The sequence below is a fragment of the Amblyomma mixtum genome, chromosome 2 (assembly GCF_055824585.1).
Source record: "Amblyomma mixtum isolate Tamu chromosome 2, ASM5582458v1, whole genome shotgun sequence".
In the NCBI taxonomy this organism is placed as follows: domain Eukaryota; kingdom Metazoa; phylum Arthropoda; class Arachnida; order Ixodida; family Ixodidae; genus Amblyomma; species Amblyomma mixtum.
The window spans coordinates 223,118,908-223,140,978 of record NC_143013.1 but is presented as its reverse complement, the minus strand read 5'-3'; the positions used below and the strand labels follow the sequence as shown (position 1 = coordinate 223,140,978).

The window sequence follows — 22,071 nt, the reverse complement described above, 5'->3', positions numbered from 1 at the left end:
ACCCATGCTCCTGCCCAGTTTGTTACACCCATGTCATAATAGCCAAGGCTGGACAGCACGTGGCAACGCGTTGAGATTTTCCGCTGGTACCTCTAGCCCTGGTTGAATGTGGCTGGCCCTTTACAATTTTGCCTTTCAATGCTGTTGCCTACTCGGGGCACCTGACACAATACTAGCTCCTACATTCTCATCTGCTCAATAGAAATGTCACAATGTCTGCATCTCAGCATTAGACCAATGCTATCAATTAAGCTTGAAATCCCAGAAGGCCAATATAACTCTTCTTTTAGTAAGATGCTGAGCACCTAACGCGAAGCTTACGGTTCGTTCATAAGATTACACCTGGCCAGAAGGTTACATCATGCAGTTAGCTCTCGTCTATGCTCTAGTATATATAGGTATACTTCTTTCAAGTCCACTTTTTGCGAGTGGCTCGAGGACAGGCAGTGATTGAGATTTGCTCTATACCGACACACAAGCACACAGGTTTGCACTCACCTGTAATGTGTCTGCGTCCATGCTGGCAACAATGTACCGGCACAGCCTCTCAAACCTCTGTGAGAGAGAGAGAATCAGTATGCCTTCAAGGCAGCTGTGCACAATACATGAAAGAAGGCTTAACGCTGTACCCTCGAACAAGGTATTTCTCCTTGACACGGAACTATTCCCACAAAAAAACAAAAATCATGAGCCCAACTGCTGCACTTCTTCGCAACATCGCAGATTTCTAACATCGCTTCTCTTTCTCAGATGGGTGTTTCATCGTGTTAACAACAGGCGGTACCACCACTCTCTGTTACAGATGTGTTTTTACTCTCTGGAATTAGCAGTGCAACAACTGGTGCATGAGCAAGATATCTCAAATGCATCAAAATTTAAAGCTGAAAGCTTTTTACATTTAAAGTACAGCTTAAAAACGGGGCTAGGCCTTTTAGCACTACTAATGGGTTGCTCATATCATAGTGTTACAATGATGCCAGAGCTGTAATAAAAAACTTTATTCTTTTGTTTGCACCAAGGACGTCTTTGTAGTCACATTTACCCTATTTACTCGCATAATGATTGCACTCACGTAATGATCGCACGCCTGAATTTTGTAGGCAAAATTAAATTTTTTCTATTCCCCGCGTAATGATCGCACCCCGAACTTGCCACTGCAATTTGTCACGTGCCAAGTTCTAGCCGGCAATGATCGTACTTGCTATCTGTCTGACAGATGACACGTGCAGATGACCATCTGGCTCTGTCAGAATTGCAGCGGCAGCCGCCTGTTGGTTGACCTGCAGTCACACGGGCAGTCTAAATGCGGTTCTGCTTAATAGCGGATATCAAACTTATCTGCGGTAATCTGGAATCACAGTTTGCCGTTGTCGCAAGGCTCGGCACCGTTCTGGGTTGCGGTGCAACGAAGTGACGCGGTGATCCGGCTAAACTTTCTTGTTTTCGTAAATAATAAGCCCTGGGATAGGGGAATGTCAAAAATGAATCCTCCTTGAGGATCGCTGGCCGGTACCGAGTTGCTGGAAGGAGTAGTAACTGCGATACAAGCTACTTTTACGTTCGCAGTCGCGTAGCAGCTGCCGCCGTTGCAGCGCGAGTGACCCGATCTGCTTGCACGCCAGCTCTGCTGCTAAGGCATTGCTGATATAGATCGTATATACAGTCAAACCTCGTTATAACGAACACGAATACAGCGAATTATCGAATATAACGAAGTGAAAGAAAAGTTTGGTTGGACATGCTTTATTTCTATGGGAGTTCTATCTGCATAACGAAACGAAAAATTCAAAATTTGACACTATATCGGTTATAACAAAGCAGTTTTGTATTCACAGTGCTCAAAATGCGCAAACAAGTAGGAAAAAATTTCAAAACACGCTAAATTCTGATCTTTTGAATCGCCCACACCTAAAATGTGTTTGAATCACCCGCGCTTCTGCACGCCACGCCATCTAGGGAGAGCGAATGAATCTAGCATCAACGGCTGCCTAGCATGTGACTGACACGTGATGGAACCAACGCCCGCGCTTCCCGGCCGCCACGGTTGCCGACTCGCGCACTATCTCTATGATCTCTGCAGTTCATTCTGTAGGCGCCGTCGCGGAACGCGTCGTAACATACAGCAGTTTCGCTTGAAACGAAGATAAAGATATTCAGGGCGGTTGACAGAGGGCGCAAGGAAAAGTCATTGCCACGGACTTCGGTATTGCACCTAGCACTCTGTAACCATCTAGAGCGCAAGGCAGAAGGTTGCAAATGTCCACTCTGCAGGAGCCGTGAAAAATGACAGCAAGAGTGTAAGGCTTTGTCACCACCAGGATGTTGAAGATGCTTTGTTTGCATGGTTCAAGGACGTTATAGCGCGTAACCTGCCTGTGTCTGGTGCCGTCCTTCAAATGAAGGCGAGAAATCTGACTTGCGTCTGAGGCCACAATGACTTTCAAGCAAGCAGTGGCTGGCTGCAGCGATTTAATGACCGCCATCGGATTGTTTGCCGCGCCTTGTCTGGCGAAGAAGCAGCCGTTGGCGCTGAGAACTGCGAGAAGTAGGCAGAAAGCTTCCGCATGCAACTGGAAGGCAAGCGGACAATTTCAGCAAGACGACATGGCGTCAACTGGCGGTTTCGAACATTCCGTTCGAGGAATTCGTCTGTGCAGATGACAACTTGGCTGTGGCACCCGAACTGACCGACCAAGAAATTGCTGATCAGGTGGCTTCTACAGATGATGCTACAAACAGCGATGCATGTGAAGATGGCGAAGTGCGATCTCTCAGCAGCGCCGAGGCCGCTGACATGGCCAGGAAGTTGAGGGGGTACCTCGGGAACCTACCTGTGGCCAAATCAGCTGACATCAGGAAAGCGCTGCTCTGTGTTGATTTCGTCGAGAAATTTAACCTGTCAAGTAGTGTGAAGTGCCGCCAAAAGAAGATTATGTCGTTTTTTAAATAAATTAGTTTTTGCACCTGGCCAGCATCCCGATTTGTGAGTTCGCTCTTGCTTTCCAGTACGAAATTCAAGGCGAGGTTTGACATGCTTATGCCACGCGTTAAATTCAAAAACAGTGCATTTTTTCAACCCTGTGCTGCCCATCCTAAAGTGCCCTTTACTTGGGTTTATTAACATACCTTTCCTGCGGGAATTTGAGTGCATATTTTTATAACGAATATTGGATATAACGAACGAATTTCCGCGCAAAATGCGACTTCGTTATAACGAGGTTGGACTGTATTTCTTTTAATATGAAACGATTAGGTTGTCAGTAAGGCAGCATTATAAGTAGAATATTCATTATAGTGTTGGTCAGTTCAAAAGCGCCGTCCACTATGGCTTCGATACGAAACAAGTTAGGCCTAGTGACGACTAGGGAGTACAGAGTGCCGTCATCCGCTGCGCTCGCGGGCGGCACCATTGCAGTAAGCTTGCGGAATCTGGTGCTGCGAGCGTTCCGAATTTGTCGCCTACTTTAACGATGCGGCAGGGACGCGTATTCGCCAACTGCAGCCTGTACAGCCACAAGGCTTGAAACCACGGTGAATTGATCACGGTGACTGAAGATTGTCACAACGGCTTACCTAAAAGGGATAATAAATCCTCTTAAATGGCGTTATATGCCACTAAGCATCACGATTTGCGACCTAAAAGGGAAAAAATGGAAAAAAATGACATTAAAAAACAATAAAATTACAGTACAGAGAGCGGAGTCGAACGGCCGACCTTCCATACGCAACACGTGCCTCTAATCCACTGCGCCATAGCGGCGATGTCAAGCCGTTGTTCTGAATGAATATTTATAACCAGCCTTAATGTGGCTGCTACCTGCCGGTGGGCGGCGCTGTCATCGCTGGCTGTACCGGCTGCATTTGGCGAACACGCGGCAGGGACCGGACATTTTTCGGCGTAACGGCGGTAGAATGCGTAGCTTGAGCGCCACAGGACATTGCTGTTGTACGCTGTTGCTGCACCATCGGACAAGATTGAAGGCTGCATAAAAGCGCCATCGCGCAGCACTATACACACTGCCTATTTTGATGCGTTGCTTTTGGAACATGATTTAGTGCGAAGAAAGTACGCGTTCTTGAAGCGGGTCAGCTCGTGCGCTTTTCGCACTCTATTTTCTCAGTTAACGAAATAGCCGAGATCGCTGAGCTTGGTTCGCGATAACCGCGGGTAGCGCGCCCAAGTGACAAGGGTAGTCTGACCTGCAACTTGTTTCCATTTTCGGGGCTCAAAAATTTTTTGTTAAAAATTTACCCCGTGTAATGATCGCACTCCTGAATTTGCGTCAATTTTTAAAAAAAAAAGTGCGATCATTATGCGAGTAAATACGGTATTCCCTTCCAAACTTCCTGAAGCTTCTTGTTGCTACTTGGTTACATAAATGGAGTGAAAAGATTGAATAGATATCTAGGTTACAACATGCAGTCCACTAAAATGAGTTAAACCATGTTTTCCATGCAACACTAGAGCTATAAGTCTTGGTGGGCATGTCACGCGAAGTAAGTGTGCACTAGACAAGTTACTCAGAAGGACATACCTCTCTGTCGACCTTGGGTTGGAATGTGAACAGGAATTTTCGGGTAGCAAAGAAGACGTCCAGAGCTATGATGAAAAAAAAAAAAAGAAAATGAAATGAAGAGCATGTAAGCAGACATGATTCAAGCAATATGGCAGTAACAATTCATTCAAAGCTTTACAGCCACAAAGCGCTCTTTCGATGTACAGTAACAAGCCTTAGTACTGGGGGCGACATACTCAAGAGCCACAAAGCCCTCTTTTGGTGCATGGTAACAAGCCCTAGTGTTGCGGGTGCCATACTCACCAGCCTTTAGCTCAAACTGCTTCAGCTCAGGCCAAAAAGGGGCTGCTATGTTAGGTGCCAGTCCAATGTAAGCACAAATATTTGTTTGTGCCTACTTAAGAGCCCTATACAACACCAAAGGATGTCCCTAAAGAAAGCTTTCCTGCAGTGAGACTCTGCACAGAGCCCACATGCAGGTGTATTGATTTGTTTGTTCATGCGTTCATTCATTCAATCATTTGTTCATTGGAATACCCTAAAACTAAACCTAAACAAAATTAAGGATGGCGACAGGCATTACTTAGAGGGGAATGGGAAAGTATAACAGCATTGAGAGATCATGTTGTTGTCAAGATAAGTCAGAATAATATAGGAGCTGAGAAAATTAAAGACCAAAGAATACAAGTAGGCAAATTGTATTCCAGATGGATACCAATAAAACTACCTTATTACAAAAGAACAAAGTGGGTGTCAAAGCAACATAGTGCATGACACACTGTGAAAACAACCACAAAAATCTGAAATAAGAAAACGGAACACGAATGTTCAAAACTAAGAAACAGTAAAAAAAAATATGTTATGAAATGACAGAGTTCATAATACTAAGTGAAAAATTTAATATAATAATAAAAACGTACATAGCACACAGTAGTCTGAACACCTGTAATATGACATGAGACTCCTTATCAGAATGGTATCAGTGGCTTTCTCGTAGGGACATGAAGCATAAATTTTTTGTTCCTTCTAAGCAAATTTCTTTCCAACAGATGATCTGCACATAATACCTTTTTAAGTTTGACCCAGCGATAAAAGAAAGTCCAACTGTAGAGTTCGCACTGAGTTCCTGCCATACTGTTTGCTTACATGCCAATACACTGCTGATGCTGAATGATAGTTAATTCAATTTCATGCATGTCAGGCTGCTGACCTAATGGTTCCAAATATAGCTCCTGCAGAACAAGTATGTCAAACAAGATAAGCCAGAGACCTGATGGCTACCTAAATGCGTATACCACAACTCCTACAAACATTCAAAAAATGTCATAGAAAGGACACTAAGGACAACTCCACAAAATTTTTGTCCGTAATAAGGATCGATTTTTTCCTCTTTGCGGCTACCTTGATGCTTTTGCTCGGCAGCAAAACACACATTTACTATTGAGAAAATTGGACTTAAAACGAAACATTCTTTTCCCACTACTCTGTTTCAAACTCGTGATGCCAAGACCAGAAAGGGCTTCGTCTTGACATTCACGTCCGTTTGGCAGTGAATGATGGAGTAGGCTGGCCTCAGAGATCCGTGCAAGAAGCTGCCTTGACGTCACTACAGTCTACCTCGAAAGTGGGCAATCGTGGTGGTGAGAACAGCGTTTCATTTTTTGGTCATCATCATCAGCCTGACTACGCCCACTGCAGGGCAAAGGCCTCTCTCATGTCTCTCCAGTCAACCCTGTCCTTTGCCAGTTGCAGCCTCCGCATCCCGGCAAACTTTTTAACCTCATCCGCCCGCCTAACTTTCTGCCGTCCCCTGCTACGTTTGCGTTCTCTTGGAATCCACACCGTTACCCTCAAGAGCACCGGTTATCTTGCCTTTGCATTACATATGCCCTACCCAAGCACATTTCTTACTTTTGATTTCAACTAGGATGCCATTAACCCACGTTTGTTCCCTCACCCACTCCGCCCGCTTCCGATCTGTTAACGTTACACCTATCATTTTTCTTTCCATGGCTCGCTACGTTGCCCCACACACAACTGAGCCCTAGCAAGCCTCTCGTACCCGACTTGGCCACCGGTGTATTGGGCTCCTCCCCTTCGCCGGGCTTGAGGGCAGCATCGAATTCATGCCGAAACTCGGCCCGAAGACGCTGCCTGAACAGGAAGCCCCGGACGACCGCCTGCGGGGGGGGGGAGAAGGGAAGATAAGTAAGGAACAACGGGTAGGGTGAACAGCACACATGCTGGCACAAGGAAGCAGCATAGTTTGCCTAGCATTTCACAGGGCATGGAAGCATAAACTGTCACCTCTTTTAATGTACATCCTCACAACCGTGAAGAACTAGTGGTCTCACTGTCAGTCTGAAATTCTACATTCCGCAGTAGAACTCCACAAAGAATTTTACAGTTTTCAAGGACGAAAACTGAAGCTGAAATAGATTTGCGGGACAAAGCTCCAAATGTGCCAATCCCTAGAGCATTCGGAGTTGCCCCTAAGACCATGTGACATTGACAAGCAGAATAATTCACACAAACGAAAAAGCACAGCCAGCATAAACAAGATGTACAGTCTTTGTCAAAAGTAACCAGGCTGCATGGTTTTGCTTCTCATTTGTATAGTAGAGCCTTTACGGCTTTCCTTAAGGTCTAGAAGTTCTTTGAGGGTGAGGACAGGGGTTTTTCTTACCATACAGAGATTTAGAGCTTGAGGGCTGGCAGAATAGTTTAAATATACGACTGAGAAGCAAAACCTTTCAGCCTGGTTACTTTTGACAAAGACTGTACCTCAAGTGCTCCAGCCAACTGTATTTATTCAACCAGTAAAATGTAGAGCCATGACAGGCACGAAGGGGAATAGACTTTTTATAGACTTTTTGCACAAAACTGCAAATTTTCTCGTTATTTCCTCACTGAAATTGAAAACGACTTTTGGTTAATACATGTCAAGAGGAAAACTAGTAGTCAGAAAACAGAGAAAACTGCGCTTGTCACACATAATTATGGAGTATCAAATAAAAAAAAATGCTCAACCCTGTTCCCTCTATCATTGCTCACGACTGTACCTTAACTGTAACATGAGCAAAAAGTGAGAAAAACAATGTCGCTAAGAGTTAAAAGCATCTTACAAATGCACACATTGACTACTCAAGAAACGATGCCCATAAAGGACATTCATGCGCATTTTTGCAAGAAGATGTGCCAATATATTTCTGTGAATGCGTAGTAACCAAAAGGAAGCTAACATGCATTCTGTACACTTATTAGAGCACGTGTAACATGCTTCAAAAACTCCAGTTTCCTATCACTGACGTTTCATTCCAAAAACAACATAGTTCATACTGTTACTTGCAAATGAAAGAAATGCAGTAGTTAGAAAGAATGGCTTACCCATCTATTTGGCATCATATTCCCCCTGGTGTTCAAGCAACCCCCTCACAGAAAAGTAGACACTCATTTGAAAAACAGAAGCATCATGAAAGATACGTTCTTCTTTCTTGTATAGTGCATATGCATACATAAGTCTGCCCTTCTCTCTGAGTATGAGGATATGCATGTAAGTGCGCATAACGAAGACATACATAAGCAAAGCACAGATGCTTTGACAAAAATGAAGCAATAACTCAAACAGTACCATGAAATGAACGAAGAGAGAAGGGAAGAACAACAGGACAAGTCTTACACTTACAACTAAACTTATGCCTAACAACTAGCCCTGGTTTCCTTTTTATTGAACGATCAAGAAAAATATCTGGAGGGCAAACAATCTCATCAAGGTCTCCATACAACTCCACGTGGAAGCTCTCTCAGTGCCCTTAATTACGCACACAGATACAACAGACGAGGCCGGTGGTATCAGGGCCTATACCTGTATGGTGGAGGCCGCCTGATCCCGCCTGCGCTCGTGTGCCCGCTCGATGCGTGCCGCCTTGGCCTGCTCCAGGAAATGCTCCTTGGATGCAGACTTGGGCTGGCTGCCGCCAAACATGGTGGCGCCCTGCCCTCCGACACTGCAAAGCCCACAGAGGGGTGCACCGTGGATAAAACGCTCAGCTGTAACACATGCTATGTGATCAGTACATCACTATAACACTGCTTGAACCTACATTACACCACAGTCCGGCTGTCTAGTGCGCTCGGTGCCTGCTCTGTTAACCAGCAGTTCAATCATACCCACTGTCACTGCTTTGTGGGACATCTACTGTAGTAGTCGTAGTAAAATGTTTCACTTAAAAGGAGAGGGAAGTAAAACGAAAGTAGAAAAAATCAATATGGCCTTTGAACCTGGCATTAGAAATACTCCTATGGTCCCACGTTAAAAAACACATGTTGGTGCTTTTAATGTAGTCAAGTAAAGATTGAAGCTGAGGTTTGTCCTTACGGCTCAAAGGCTGTTGGAATATTGCCTACTGAGGTCACCCGCTACTGTGCGCCACCTTCTGTCGACCCCGGACTCAGGAATGAATAAATTTATTAGCCTAGCAGCACAGATTGTGCCTATTTCATTAGATCTAGTCCTCAAAGCTTACAGAACACTGTTGTGAGGCAACTGACACTTTGAAAACTCAGAGACATTTCACCCTCTCCCAAAGTAAAGAAGTAGCATTGATAGTAGGACACCCCCCCCTTTGCAACCAACATGATGCACAAACTCCCAGTCTTACTTTGGTCACACAATCACAGCACAATGTCTACCGTGTAAATTCCCCAGCCCAAAATGTATGTTATGGCCCACGGACACTAAAGCAAAATTCTCTTTGTTAATGACTTTTCACAGCAGTGTTCACGGGACAAGAATACAGGAATTCTCAGTTACAACATGTGACAGTAAAGTCTACAAAGACGTCCCTATACCATAATAGAAAACCCACATACAGCTGTTCCTGTGAAAAGTCCAAGACTCACTGCCCTACTTAGAAGAGAACGTAGACAGGCTTTAGCTTTGCAGACACCTTGCTCGAATGTGTACTGCTCCGAGGCAGACATGAAAGCACAGAAGACACTCGAGTACCAAACGCCTTTGCAAAAGAAGCCAAGTGGTTGGTTTGACAAGCAAAAAGCTCTCACAAAACTAGCGTTTTTCCAAAGTTAACCAGGCAGGAGCACTGACACCACAAATGTGTCACAAGCCAGAGAAAGTTGGTGTTCCTCAGAGTTTTGACTCAGCACGATGAGCATGGACTGCACGCACTTTTTGCAGAACCAGATAAACTTGCGTTACCCTGAGCTCCAGTCAGGCACTGACTCAACACCCACTGCTGCGTAAAGACAATAGGAAGCCCGATTCCCTCAGTACCATGCAACATGCATAAAGACTGCTTGGTTGATGCCTGGGTCCCCCTTCTCCTCATGTGTGAACATGAGTTGGCTGTGCAACTTCCCATTGCTCTGTCAATCAAGCAAGCGATGTTTCTTTCACCAAAAAAATACAGGTGGCACTAGTGCGAAGAAACGACCGTAACTCAACACAATTTTTTTTTTTCACTAATAGAAACTAATAGAAAAAAGAAAGTAAGTCTCCAAAGAGAACAGGGCAGCTGCTGCGCCATTAAAGGGACACTGAGGAGAAATTCAAGTTGGCTTGTATCGATAGAATACCAGCTCCTGATTACAAAAACGCCACTCATACTGACAACAAAGCTCTTCTAACGTAGAAAAGAGCAAGAACCAAAATACAGGTATTGCCGCCACAGGCCAAACTCGCAAGTACAAGCGTAATGACGTCATAGGACAAAACAGTGTTGCTAGAACCAACGGTTCTAGCAACACTAGGACCCGAGAAGCCACAAATCACTGAGGCGCAGCCAATGCATGTGCAAATCTTCTTGACGTCGCCAGATGGCGCCACGTGCTACACGCGCGCCTGCAGCATCGGACCAATCAGCGCCTGCTCACCGGCGGTAGGCGGGATCCCGGTATTCGCTAACGGTAACAAGGTACACGGCATGCTAAAGGTGTCTATTTGCGAGAACTTCGTTGACGACTTTGAGAACGGGATCCATCGTAACTCTGGCAAAACGCCGGTGCAAACATAAACGAAGCGACGGTAGCGACGGCCGCAATAGCTGATAGATGCCTTCAACGTGCGGCCGGCAGTAGCTTTCTTTTCGGCTGCTGCCAGGCCGCACTGCTGGCGGCCAGAAATCACGGAGTCTGCATTACATCATGTGTACGTCATGTTTCACGTCACTTAGTCCTGTGTCATCATAGGAGAATCCCAAGTTTGAATCAGAGCGACGGGAAAAACTTTTTCAACTTCGAATCCAAATTTCTTAGAAATAAATGCATCTTTCGCTGCCGGCCAAGCGGCAACAAAGCCATGAAATGCCGAACTATCGGATTTTGCTATAAAAAAACAATTAATAGTGCACTCCTCACTGTCCCTTTGAGGCTCACTGTCCTTTCCACGGGCAGACTATGCTCTCCGCTGCTCATCCTCGCACATCATTTGTGAGACTGCCTTCCCTTCACGTCTCTTCAAAACAGGCCACTTGAGTAATTTGTTCCTCAACAATGCCACCACCACTCTCTGACCAAAGTTTCTGCAGCAGGCTATCATTCACAAAAAAAAAAAAAATTGGAGGGGACACTTCAGCTCTGCTTTAAGCGTATGACGCAATAGCGTAGTGGACTACTTCCTATATCCCATATAAGCTGAAAGGTCATTCTCTACTTTCCAATGATAGATCCCTGGGAGTCCCTCATACATCCCCCTGGCGCAGTGGTGCAGTGATTAAACGGTGAACCACTACGCTGCGATGGCACGTGCTTCCAGCGGTGGGCCTTGTGCGGCCCAGGTTGCTCTTCCCAAGTGACCAATCATTAACTGCCACCTGCCACAGTGGAGAGAAAGAGAGAGAAATGAACGGAAAGGCAGGGAGGTTAACCAGACGATGCCCAGTATGCTACCCTACACTTGGGGAGGGGAACAAAGGAGGAAAAAGGAAAAAGAGCGGCAATGAAATGAGTTTTCCAAGTGTCCACCGACCACTATGTCACGGGGACAGAGGGCGCGCACTGAAAACTTATAGATTATAGACGGGAATACAACCCCGAGTCCCTTAAGAATGTCAGGAGCGCTTTCCCCGCTTTCCTTTGTGAGGAAGGTTGTGTCCAAGGCCCCAGAACGTTGGACTCCATTAGAGGACGCGAGTCCAAGCGGTAGAGAGCTCCTCAAACGTTACAATGACTCTTGGCTCGACGGTGCTGTTCCTCACGAATGGAAATCGAGTCAACTGATACCCCTACTAAAACCAGGGAAATCCCCACTCGAGCTCTCATCGTATAGGCCAATAGCTTTGGCCAGTTGCGTGGGAAAAGCCACAGTGGAGTCTGCTCATCATCCAGTGGGCAGGTTCTCATGACACCGCAAGGTCACGTGGCGTAGGTGGTCCACCTGCCTCCTAGGTTGCTCTCTGGGGCGACCTGCCAGAGCCAGGCCCACCATTTCTTGCTCCCAACACCGACGCCAACAACGTCGACACTGGATTTTCTAGAAAACGGGGCCTTTAACGTTGTCACATTAATAAGTAATGACCAATGCAGTCTCGAATCACGCTCTCTGCGGGACACCATAAGCATATGCGCTTGATACGCGAAGATCACAGTCGTTGGAAAACTGAAAACTGGTCCGTAAACTGTACATGACGAGCGATTTTAGCTGCTCTCAGTAGTGCAAGCTTTCAAATAAAAACAGAAAAAATTTACAACAAAAAAAGGTATAGGCAAAAGTGAGTGAAATCCGTGATAATAACTACACAATAAGAACAGAATTATTCAATGAGAAACCCTTTAGACATAGAAAGAGAAAGAAAGCTACAGCAGGAAAGATGCATTTGCAATGAGGAAAAAAAAAAGAACATGTATTAAACTAGTCGAAGTGCAGCTGCGTACTAGATTCTGTAGTTCTACTGCCATATCAGATTTAAATCTTCAGCGTACTGCTGCCCACGCAGGACTTCTATCACAAGCCCTCTCTTTTCATGCTCTTCTGAACTTGCCTGAAAGATCAGTGGTACTCTAGACACAGACCTACGCCTGCACACAAATAAAAGAAAAACAGCTGCAGAGCTCCTCAGCTACAAAGCTGCTTGTAAGGTTTCCTCTCTTCGGACTTCCTGAAGCTGATGTTATCGTATGGTATGTGGGATTTTACGTCCCTGAAGCTGCACCGGGGCTATGAGAGATGCCACAGTGCCTGGCTCCATATCATTTCTGATCACCTGAGGTTGCTTTACTGTGCGCTGATATCGCAGAGCAAGCATGCACTTATTCTTGCATTTCGGCCATATTGAAATGCGGCTGCTGCGGCTGGGAACTGACCCTGCCACCTCATGCACAGCAACGGAGCGCAGCGGGTCTTCCTGGAACTGTATACTGACGAATAACACTGACGCCAGTTCTGTGGCTATGCTTTTTTGCTCAGGGAATTTGCAAAAAAAAAGGAAGAAGCAATCTCAAGAGCTCGCTCTGTACAGCTTCAGCCAGGCAGCTGTAGCTTCATTAGCGTGCCCTTCATAAAGGAGAAGGAAAAGAAAGGAAGCAGGCACTACAGACAAAAGGACCTTATCGGGCAAAGCATTGTTCGAAAAAGAGAAACGGGGTCAGCAGCTGTGGACAGGACTGCAGAAGGATTTATTTGACACAACTCGTCATTCTGAGCAGCCTCTTTCTGGCATGTGACAGGAGATTGTCCCACCTGCACGAGTTCGTGCAGTATGCCCCAAGAGGTTGGACCTTGTGTGTGTTATAAAAAGTTGTGTACACACACTCGCAAAGACTAAGTGGCAGTTCAGTAGGCTTCCGTCATTACTAACATGCACGCAAGGTTTGAGCTGTGAGGGATACGCAGGCCAGATAATGAGCACTACCAAGAATGTGCCACCACTGATCCTGTGGTGGCCTGGGGTGGGGGAGGGAAGGGGTGGTTGGTTTGGGTTGGTTTATGGGGTTTAACGTCCCAAAGCGACCCAGGCTATGAGAGACGCCGTAGTGGAGGGCTCCGGAAATTTCGACCACCTGGGGTTCTTTAACGTGCACTGACATCGCACAGCACACGGGCCTCCAGAATTTCTCCTCCAAAGAAATTCTAGCCGCCGCGGCCGGGATCGAACCCGCGTCTTTTGGGTTAGCAGTCGAGCACCATAACCACTCAGCCACCGCGGCCGCCGGAGAGAAGGGGTGTCAATCATGGGGGCAGAGAGGGTAGGCTGCAATATGGCTACCCCTGTCACTTCCTCTCTCCCCAGTGGAAAAGCAAAGTCCTGATCTGTTTCCTTTGTATTCCTCCAAGGCTCTTCTAGCCAATGCTACTGCAAGATTTGCAAACTTTTTATCGCTGCTGCACAGCAGAGGTTGTTGCACATCCATTGCAAAAGCTGTAATGAAGTCTACATGCGCTCTCTAGTGGGGGTAGGCTGTCACAGTAAAAGCAGGAAGAACGCAGAATCAAAGGCTGCATGAGCTATGGCCTGCTATGCCCAAAAAAAGAACTCTTATGTGCAACACAGTCACCTCATGGTTTGATTTTGGTTTTCTGGGGTTTAACGCCCCAAACAACTCATGCTATGAAGGAAGCCCTAGTGGAGGGCTCTGGATAATTTTGACCACCTGGGGTTCTTTAGCATGCACTGACGTCGCACAGCGCATGGGGGCGCCTTTAGCGAAATCCAGCAAAATGCGACTGCTACAGCCGGGATCAAACCCGTGTATTCTGGGTCAGCTAAGCACCATTACCACTATGCTCACGGAGGCTCAAGGAAGGCGGCAAAGCTGCTTAACACACAAGCGTCATACTAGGAGTAATCAGAGCCAGCATAATAGCAGCTTTAAGACAGATGTCTGATAAGAAGGTGGAATGTTAATAATAGTAATTAGTAGCTGCAAACAAAGGCAAACACTAGCTGGAATGAGCGGGTTAATTTGTGGCATGGCAGAAAAAAAAGAAAGACCTTTTCCTTGAGGCATTTATACTTCCGAGTAAATCCACTGTTCCTATTGTTCACATTGCTTTTGTGATTCTCAGCCTACAGGGCCATATCACATAAGGCACATTTTCAGCTAAGTTTTTTATCTTGGCACTATCTGAATACCTGATTAAATACATGAACACCTGGTCAAAAATTACTTTCAGGAAATGCTGTAAACATAAGTTCCGGAATACGTCAATCCCGGCAGCTTCAGAGTAACTACCGCAGGCCGATTCCAGCCAAACCTATTTAAGTTGATGTTGCAAGAATATAAATAAAAACTTGCCACGGTCAGTTTCAATGATGCATATATATATATATATATTCAGAGCAACATTTAATGAGTTTTACGGTAGTCACATGCAGTTCACTTGGCAAAAAAAAACTGGAGATACATCGTGCCAGAATTGCATAGCATCAATTCACTATGTACAGGGTCCGTCAAAAGTTCCAAGGCCACAGGGTCTGCTTTCGAGCGGCGTATACTGCCACTTACGATAGCATCAAAGACATCAAGGTTCTCAGAGGTGAGAATAGTACTTCTACTATCCTCTACAGAGATTTTTGGCTCCAGGGGTGTCGTAGCTGCCCAACTATAGCGTTCTAAAGCAGACCCTGTGGCCTGGAAACTTTTGGACGACCCTGTACATTTCAGATGCTTCGCACTGCTGTAAGTTTGTCTGCAACTCAAAACCAAAATTCACATAAATCCTGGCAATGTTACGAATATTCAGTTCTAACCCAAAAGACGACTCAGCACACCATCATGCCAATTCAAACAAGGCCCGTTTTTCACTTCAATCTGAGAAGACATCTTATCTTTATTGACTACGTGGCAACGCATGGCCAGGATTATGCAAAGTGACTGTCGGTCCCCACATTCCTTGCCACACACTACATAGACCATCTTGATACTTCTTTAAACCTCACGATTTTTGACATACTGCCATTTTTTTCAACGTACAAGATGTTACAATCAGCTTCGAAAAATGCCACGTGCGCCCAACAACAACATCTAATAAACCAAATAAGCAGACAAGGAAAGGGGAATGAGGGGCTCGTTATAAATATGAGAGAAGCCAACAGCCACAGAAATCAAGGGGCATAGGGGAATTTTAATTTATTTATTTATTTTGTGGTGTTGATCAATTTATAATATTACTGAATATGGGACGCGTAATTCGGAGGTCGTGGGTTCGGATCCCACCGGCGGCATGTGGTTGCTTTTTCTTCTGCTTTTCTAATCAATTAGCTTTAAGCGATAACATATTCAGTAATATTATAAATTGATCAACACCACAAAATAAATAAATAAATTAAAATTCCCTTATGCCCCTTGGTTTCTGTGGCTGTTGGCTTCTCTCATATCTAATAAACCAAGGCAGTCAAGTTTACATTCATTGCAATTGGGTGCATTCACTAACTACAGACTCTTTGTGGAAAAAGAAATGAGTCTGCCAAGTTGGTAGTCATTATGGGAGCTAACTGCAACATACAGGCAGCTGCAGCAAATCTTACATAAAGCATTGCCATGCAGAGGTGGTGATTACTGCACAACATGTTAAAAACACTGGCGTCAAATAGTGTACTGCTAACTACAAAAGAAATGGGTGCCACCTAAAAATGTTTGGCACTGGAATCAGCGCAGATTATTGAATTGTCGGAGATACAAATAGTGCAGCGACATACTTTGATGACGGGACCATAGACTTCTGACACCATAAACTAACCATTGCAGTTGCTGCCCAATTATAGGCAGACGCAGTGAGGGAACAAATTTAAGCTATGGAAACAGTGTTATAAGTGGCATACTAAATGCACCATCATGCTACTGATTTCGTTATTGAATAATGAATGAGCTAAAACATCACATGAGCCAGACTTGAGAAAAACGTTTTCATGCATTTATTTTTGCATTTGCTATGTTTTCATCTTCACTGCTCACATGCTATATTTGTTGTCCCTCAGAGAAGAAAAAAATCAGTTGGAAGTCAGCGTTGTCTCTGTCTTTTACTCGTCCAAGTCTTCCGAACAGCTTTGGGTAGCTGAAGATGCCATACATCAAAGTGTCATGCTGAGTGACACTTTTGACACATGGTAGGCACGAAGAGGAATAGTCTGCCAAGCAGCGCATCACCATCAAGTATTTTTTAACACTTAAACTTAGAAAAACAACTATATATGTGCTACGTACAGGAGGCAGCACTGCACAAAAAGTTAAGCTAGATAGAAGTAGCTTAGAGCAGGATTCGTGTTTTTTTTTAAGCATTCACTGCAAAAGTTGACAAAATAATGAACAGTATAAAGATTCCAAAGAACTCCGAGGAAAAGGCAGAACCGCACCAAATCTTGGTCACATAGTGAAAATGAAGAGAACTAGGGGCATGTCAATTCGAGAAAATTCAAACCGTTAGACGAAATATGTAGCGCAGGAAAGCTGCTCAGTAGTATGCAACCAAGAGAATCCAGAGCGCCCGACGCCTCTCCGAAAGCGCGCCTCGGATATCGCGCGCCTGATATCCGTCTCTACATCGGAGAAGCATATCTGCGCGCGAACGGGTTAATTTTGCGCACGCCTGTGCCTTCCTGTTGAGTAAGGCCGCAGTTATGACGACCCCGGGCGGAACTGCATATATTGCCAGAAGCTCGATCGGTGCGCGCAGATGGTTTTCATTCATCGCAGTTCTCCGTGCGCGCATCTCCCTTCACGACAGCGCTCATCACGGAGCGCCCAGTTACTCTCTCACCGCACAGCGGAGCCCAATCGACGTAATCACCTCGGGTTACGCCGTTACGCGCGAACGCAACTCTGCTGCGGTCTCAATCTCGGGAAGTGCGATAGCGCGCACCCCGACCGAAAGCGTGTGGCAACGTCAAACGGCACCGCACTCGTTCGTACAGCTCCTCGTACTCGGGCTACTGTTTCGCTCGACTTCGGCGCAATTCCTGCAATAACTCTAATGAGCATTGGTCCGCGATATAGAGAGAAGCGAGGGTGCACCTCAGTGCCGTCGTACCGGGTCAATATTTACATGGTAACAGAGGCGAGAGCGAACGTGATTGCCGTGCGTAGCAGCAGTACACGCACATACCTGCTCAGCTGGGATCACGTCGGAAGGCTAGCTCCTGCTGCGGACCTCTCGGCAGCAGGGGACATCGTAGGAGTGCGGTGATTTATTCCGTGTCTTTTTCTCCCCCGCCTCGGTGCTGACAACGCTCGCCGCTTCCGAAACTAGCAGTCTGTAAAGAGTTACCACAGCTTCAACGCTAAGCTACACACACATACACAGAGGTGCAGACGGAGGCAGGCCGTCGTTTGTCAGTCTAATACCGCAGTAAAGGTACGTCATTCAAATTATAATTTAAACTTCAAATAAATAAACGCTTTCTAATTTTAAAAAATAAACTATTATTTAATTTTTATGGAGTCAATATTTTAGTATAAACAACATTTTTTTTTGTACATAACGTTCTGCGGACTGTCAATATGTCAGCCTACAGCGTTTTCAAGCGTGGCTGTAACATGTGGTCTTGTTTTGATTGAATAGCGCTGTTACGCCGCAGCAGCAATGTCTCGAATAGTCGTGAAAAATCTCCCGAAAAAGGTGATTATTGTTTCCAGCGCACGACACGTTCTGTTTGCCTTCCTACCTGTCCACTTTGATCGCAATCTCAAAAATCTACTTGTCTTGCAGATCAAGGAGGAACGACTTCGGGAGTTCTTCTCGTCCAAGGGTACTGTAACTGATCTGCAGCTCAAGTACACGAAAGAAGGAGTCTTCCGGCGTTTCGCTTTCATCGGATTCAAAGATGAGGCTCAAGCAGCCGCCGCCAAGGAGTACTTCAACAATTCCTACCTCGACACCTCTAAGCTTCAGGTGTGTGCTCTTGGCTCTCTCTCGTACGTCTGTCACCCTGCTAAATAACATTTAACTCGAGCTATTTGAGTTCGGTATTCAAATAGCTGTGAATACCATTATTTGCAGAAATCGTTTCTGAAGCATCGGGAGGAGTGTTGCTTGCCGGATTAAATGTGCCGACTTAGTTTCGTATTGTCGCCGCACTGCGTCATGCTCATGCGGTCGTAGGCAGTGATCCAGCCGCTGATCGCCGATAATATACAGGAACATGTGTTACATGCGGAAAAATAGTACTGCATTCACCTTGCGTTATAATCTGCTAATTGATGATTCCTCACAGGAGTTCAACTGGTGTGACCATGACCGATGTGGCTGCAGCAGGCAGCATCGAAAACAGATGCACTACCTAATTAATTGGGTGAACCTGAGCCTTTTGAAAGGCGTCGCTGATTTTCGCGCAAATTGCTTTTCGTATGAGAACAGTACAGCAAGGAAATTGGCAGGGGAAAAAGAAAACAGTCTTGTTAATGATGCCATTATGCATTCAAGGCCTGTCTGTTTGTGAATGAGTGCCCCAAATTTATGCCTGGTTCCGATCGTCGTTCCGATTTGTCGCGTTGAGTATGCAGAGGTTTGACTGCGGTGTTTGAGAACTGTTTCAGTTTCAGTTCTTGGTGAAAAATACAGCTAATTGCATATGTCAGCTAACATGTGTTGATGAGTTACACTTGTGCATGATGCTCGCGGCTGTACTCATAATGCTGAAATATCTAGCCCACTGAGCACATAATATCTTGTAGATACCTTGAAACGTCTGTAATGGTCATAGACATCTTGGGCTACAATAGATATCTGCAAGACGCTGTTCGATATTTGTCTAGAAGACATCTAGCCAAGATGTCCGGATGCCTTCTTAGGAAAGATTTTTACACCTTTAGCAGCTACGCAAGATGCTTCCTAGAGTTGTCTTCAAGACATTCTGCTTCAGAAGCCTGGAGGGCTTCCTCACAAGACGTTTTATGGCTTGAGCTCTATGTAGCTGCAGTGCAATATTTACGTTTAAACAGGAAATGTCTAGAGAGAAGCGTGGCCATCAGAAACACGACAACAGAAAAAAAAAAGTTATGAAGCCTGTTACACTTCAGATCTCCAGACAAGAAGAACAGTCTACCCAGGTGTCGGACGCCTCAAAGGCCTCTCACAAAAGGCCTCTCACACACCTTAGTAATTGCTAAGATCAAGTGCAAAGTGACCATGAGCAGTGTACTTTTATGGCGGCGACTGCAAGCATCTCATTACTCCATTTATTGCATCTGTAACAGTGGTTAGATATGCAGGCCACTCAGTGTAATTCAGACTTGATGTTTTTGTGCAACTACAGAATACAGCCGATGTAGACACTAGAGCACAGCGACACAAACATTTTAATGCATTAGCAGCTGTAATTTATTAATAAAAGCGGTGGAGAATGAGAAAATGACAATAAACGAGTTTCCGGGACAGTCGTCCAATGTGTTTTGTGGTGCTCCGGTGTCTGCATCCACCGTGTTCTGCAGCCGCGTAAGGGCTTCAAGCCTGTATGCATGCTTTAGCCTGTCAGCTCGAAGCATGTGTTGTTCAGGTGCTCATACACATTGCCCGCAACTCCCGCTTTCATTTGTGATATACATGCCTTGCTTCCTCTTTTTGCCACCAGGTGGAGATATGTGCACCCCTGGGTGGCGCTGAGAAGCCACGTTCATGGAGCAAGTACTCTGCGGACAGCTCTGCCTACCTTCGGCTCCACCCAGAGGAGAAGAAACCAAAGGTCAGTTACGAGCACATTTAGCATGGAGAGTGCAAAGTCGATACTACTGAATTATTAGTTATCGAAGCTATCACTTTTATTGGGTGCCAGTCCACCTTATTCACTCAGCAAGAGGAATTATAGCAGTGTTGAAAGCGCTGTCAACTGGTCAGGACAGTGAAGAATTTTTTTATGTTCCTTATGGATGTGCTTTGCAGCTCTTCAAAGCAGGGCAAGGTGCTTGAGATTAAGAAGTTGTTGAGGCAAATGCTTGGAGCTGTTAGCATGCAGTGCATACTTCGAGTGGGGTACAGGCTCGCCAAAAAACATATATTTTACTCAATTATGTGGTCCCTCACACTTGATGTATAAGAATGAATGATAAGTATCCTATTAGCTTTAGGATTTGATAATAGCCAAGAAGTTGTTTTAAGGAGAGACAAATGTATGAAGGTAGAAATCAGTAAGAGCGCAGAACCACTTTAGTTAATATATTAGTTATGGAAAGCAAGAAAGTTGTTTTAGTGAATGGTAGAATGAGAAACATCACAATTCGAGACATTCAGAATTGAGCAAGGTTCGGATCGACACCTCCGCAGCAGTATGGGAGTTGTCACCACCATTGGGCCTGGACATTGTTATTGGTCACTGTCCCTTTTGTCGTTGGTGGACCACTACTTAAAAATGAGGACTCTAAGCATTTATTCCTCTGTCTCTGCCTCGCTTTGCTGATTTATTGATCTGTGTGTCTATCTCACATTCACTTGAATAAATATATTACTCTTTTTTATTTATGAATTACATCTGATGCAGTGCTATTCGGGCCTCTATCACTTGTCTCTAAAATATGTGTTGAGCTAAGTTAAACTATTTTGTTTTTATTTGCCATCAGTTTCTAACTTGGGTGCTTTACCATTTCATACACAGACTATACTTTCAGGACTTTATCTTTGCTTATTAGCTGACTTTGCTCTCAGCTATATCAGATTTCTTTTCAAAAAAGTCATAGTCCATCATATTACAGTCAAGTCCACTTATAACAATACTGGTTATAACAATATATCGGATATAACAATGGTCAGTCATGGCACCATCAGCTTTGCCATGTGTTCTATGGTAAAATAAACTGCTTATAGCAATGCTGTCAAGGCACATTATTGGTTATGACAATTAAATCTGGTAATTGAGTGTCAACCATTATAGAAAAAAAAAAACAAGGAAATGCTACAACAACACCATCAAAACCATGCTTACAACACAAAAGCGTGCACGTGTGGGGCCGACCAATGGACTAAGCTGGTGCAGCAACGCCATGATAGCAAAAGAGGCAGGCGTCATCAAGTCAGGAGAGCTGCTGCATTGCTGCATTGGCTACGCACACCCCAAATCAGTCTGTGCAGTGCGCGTGCATGCAGCCAGCGCCGGTTATTTTCTCTTGTCAGCTGTCACCGCAGCCTTAGTTCTGCATGCTTCTTGAATTTCCCATAAGAATGATTCCTGTGACGTGGAGGTGCGCAAAGCTCCTGGTGGCGCAGTGATGGCGGTGCTTTGGTCATCAGTGAACATTGTTCCGGTTTCCTGAAGTTCGAATTAACAAGCTTTTACAGGCATTAGAACAATCAAATCCCTCCAGGTTCTTCCTGTCAATAAATTCTCTAAAGTTTGTCATCTTTTATTTTTTTCGGCACAACCCTGTTATAACAATTATTGGTTATAACAATGGTATTTCCATGGCACTTGAATATTGTTATAAGCGGGCTTGACTGTATTGTATCACTAGTAAAAGCTTTCCTTGCCTGTTTTTGATAAATTAAAAAAAAAAATTTGTATATGCCGCCATTTTGGTTCGCAGTTGGCAGTAAAACATAACGTAACAGAAAAACTTGTGAAAAGTCAGATCTTGTACGTATCACCTTCAAAATTTTTTCAGATAATTGGAAGGC

At 45.0% G+C, this 22,071-nt stretch overlaps 2 protein-coding genes across 4 annotated transcripts in view; one reads left to right on the top strand and one right to left on the bottom strand.

The window, feature by feature from the left end:
• The window catches only part of LOC149362725 (ubiquitin-protein ligase E3B), a 62,555-nt gene extending 44,764 nt beyond the window's left edge, over nucleotides 1-17,791 (bottom strand). For 2 of the 3 annotated variants that reach the window (XM_089573183.1, XM_089573184.1), the window contains exons 1-5: nucleotides 17,575-17,791; nucleotides 8,383-8,524; nucleotides 6,580-6,697; nucleotides 4,536-4,600; nucleotides 499-555 (exon numbers count right to left, since the gene is read on the bottom strand). In XM_089573183.1, the coding sequence (XP_089429309.1) occupies nucleotides 499-555; nucleotides 4,536-4,600; nucleotides 6,580-6,697; nucleotides 8,383-8,502 (360 nt within the window). In that variant the 5' untranslated portion in view covers nucleotides 8,503-8,524; nucleotides 17,575-17,791. The remainder of the gene's footprint in view (nucleotides 1-498; nucleotides 556-4,535; nucleotides 4,601-6,579; nucleotides 6,698-8,382; nucleotides 8,525-17,574) is intronic. The other variant, XM_089573185.1, reaches the window with a different exon arrangement.
• A 176-nt stretch (nucleotides 17,792-17,967) lies between these two features.
• The window catches only part of LOC149362722 (putative RNA-binding protein 19), a 93,633-nt gene continuing 89,529 nt past the window's right edge, over nucleotides 17,968-22,071 (top strand). Inside the window, exons 1-3 of the mRNA XM_089573186.1 lie at nucleotides 17,968-18,087; nucleotides 18,178-18,360; nucleotides 20,039-20,149. Of these exons, the coding sequence (XP_089429312.1) occupies nucleotides 18,052-18,087; nucleotides 18,178-18,360; nucleotides 20,039-20,149 (330 nt within the window). The 5' untranslated portion in view covers nucleotides 17,968-18,051. The remainder of the gene's footprint in view (nucleotides 18,088-18,177; nucleotides 18,361-20,038; nucleotides 20,150-22,071) is intronic.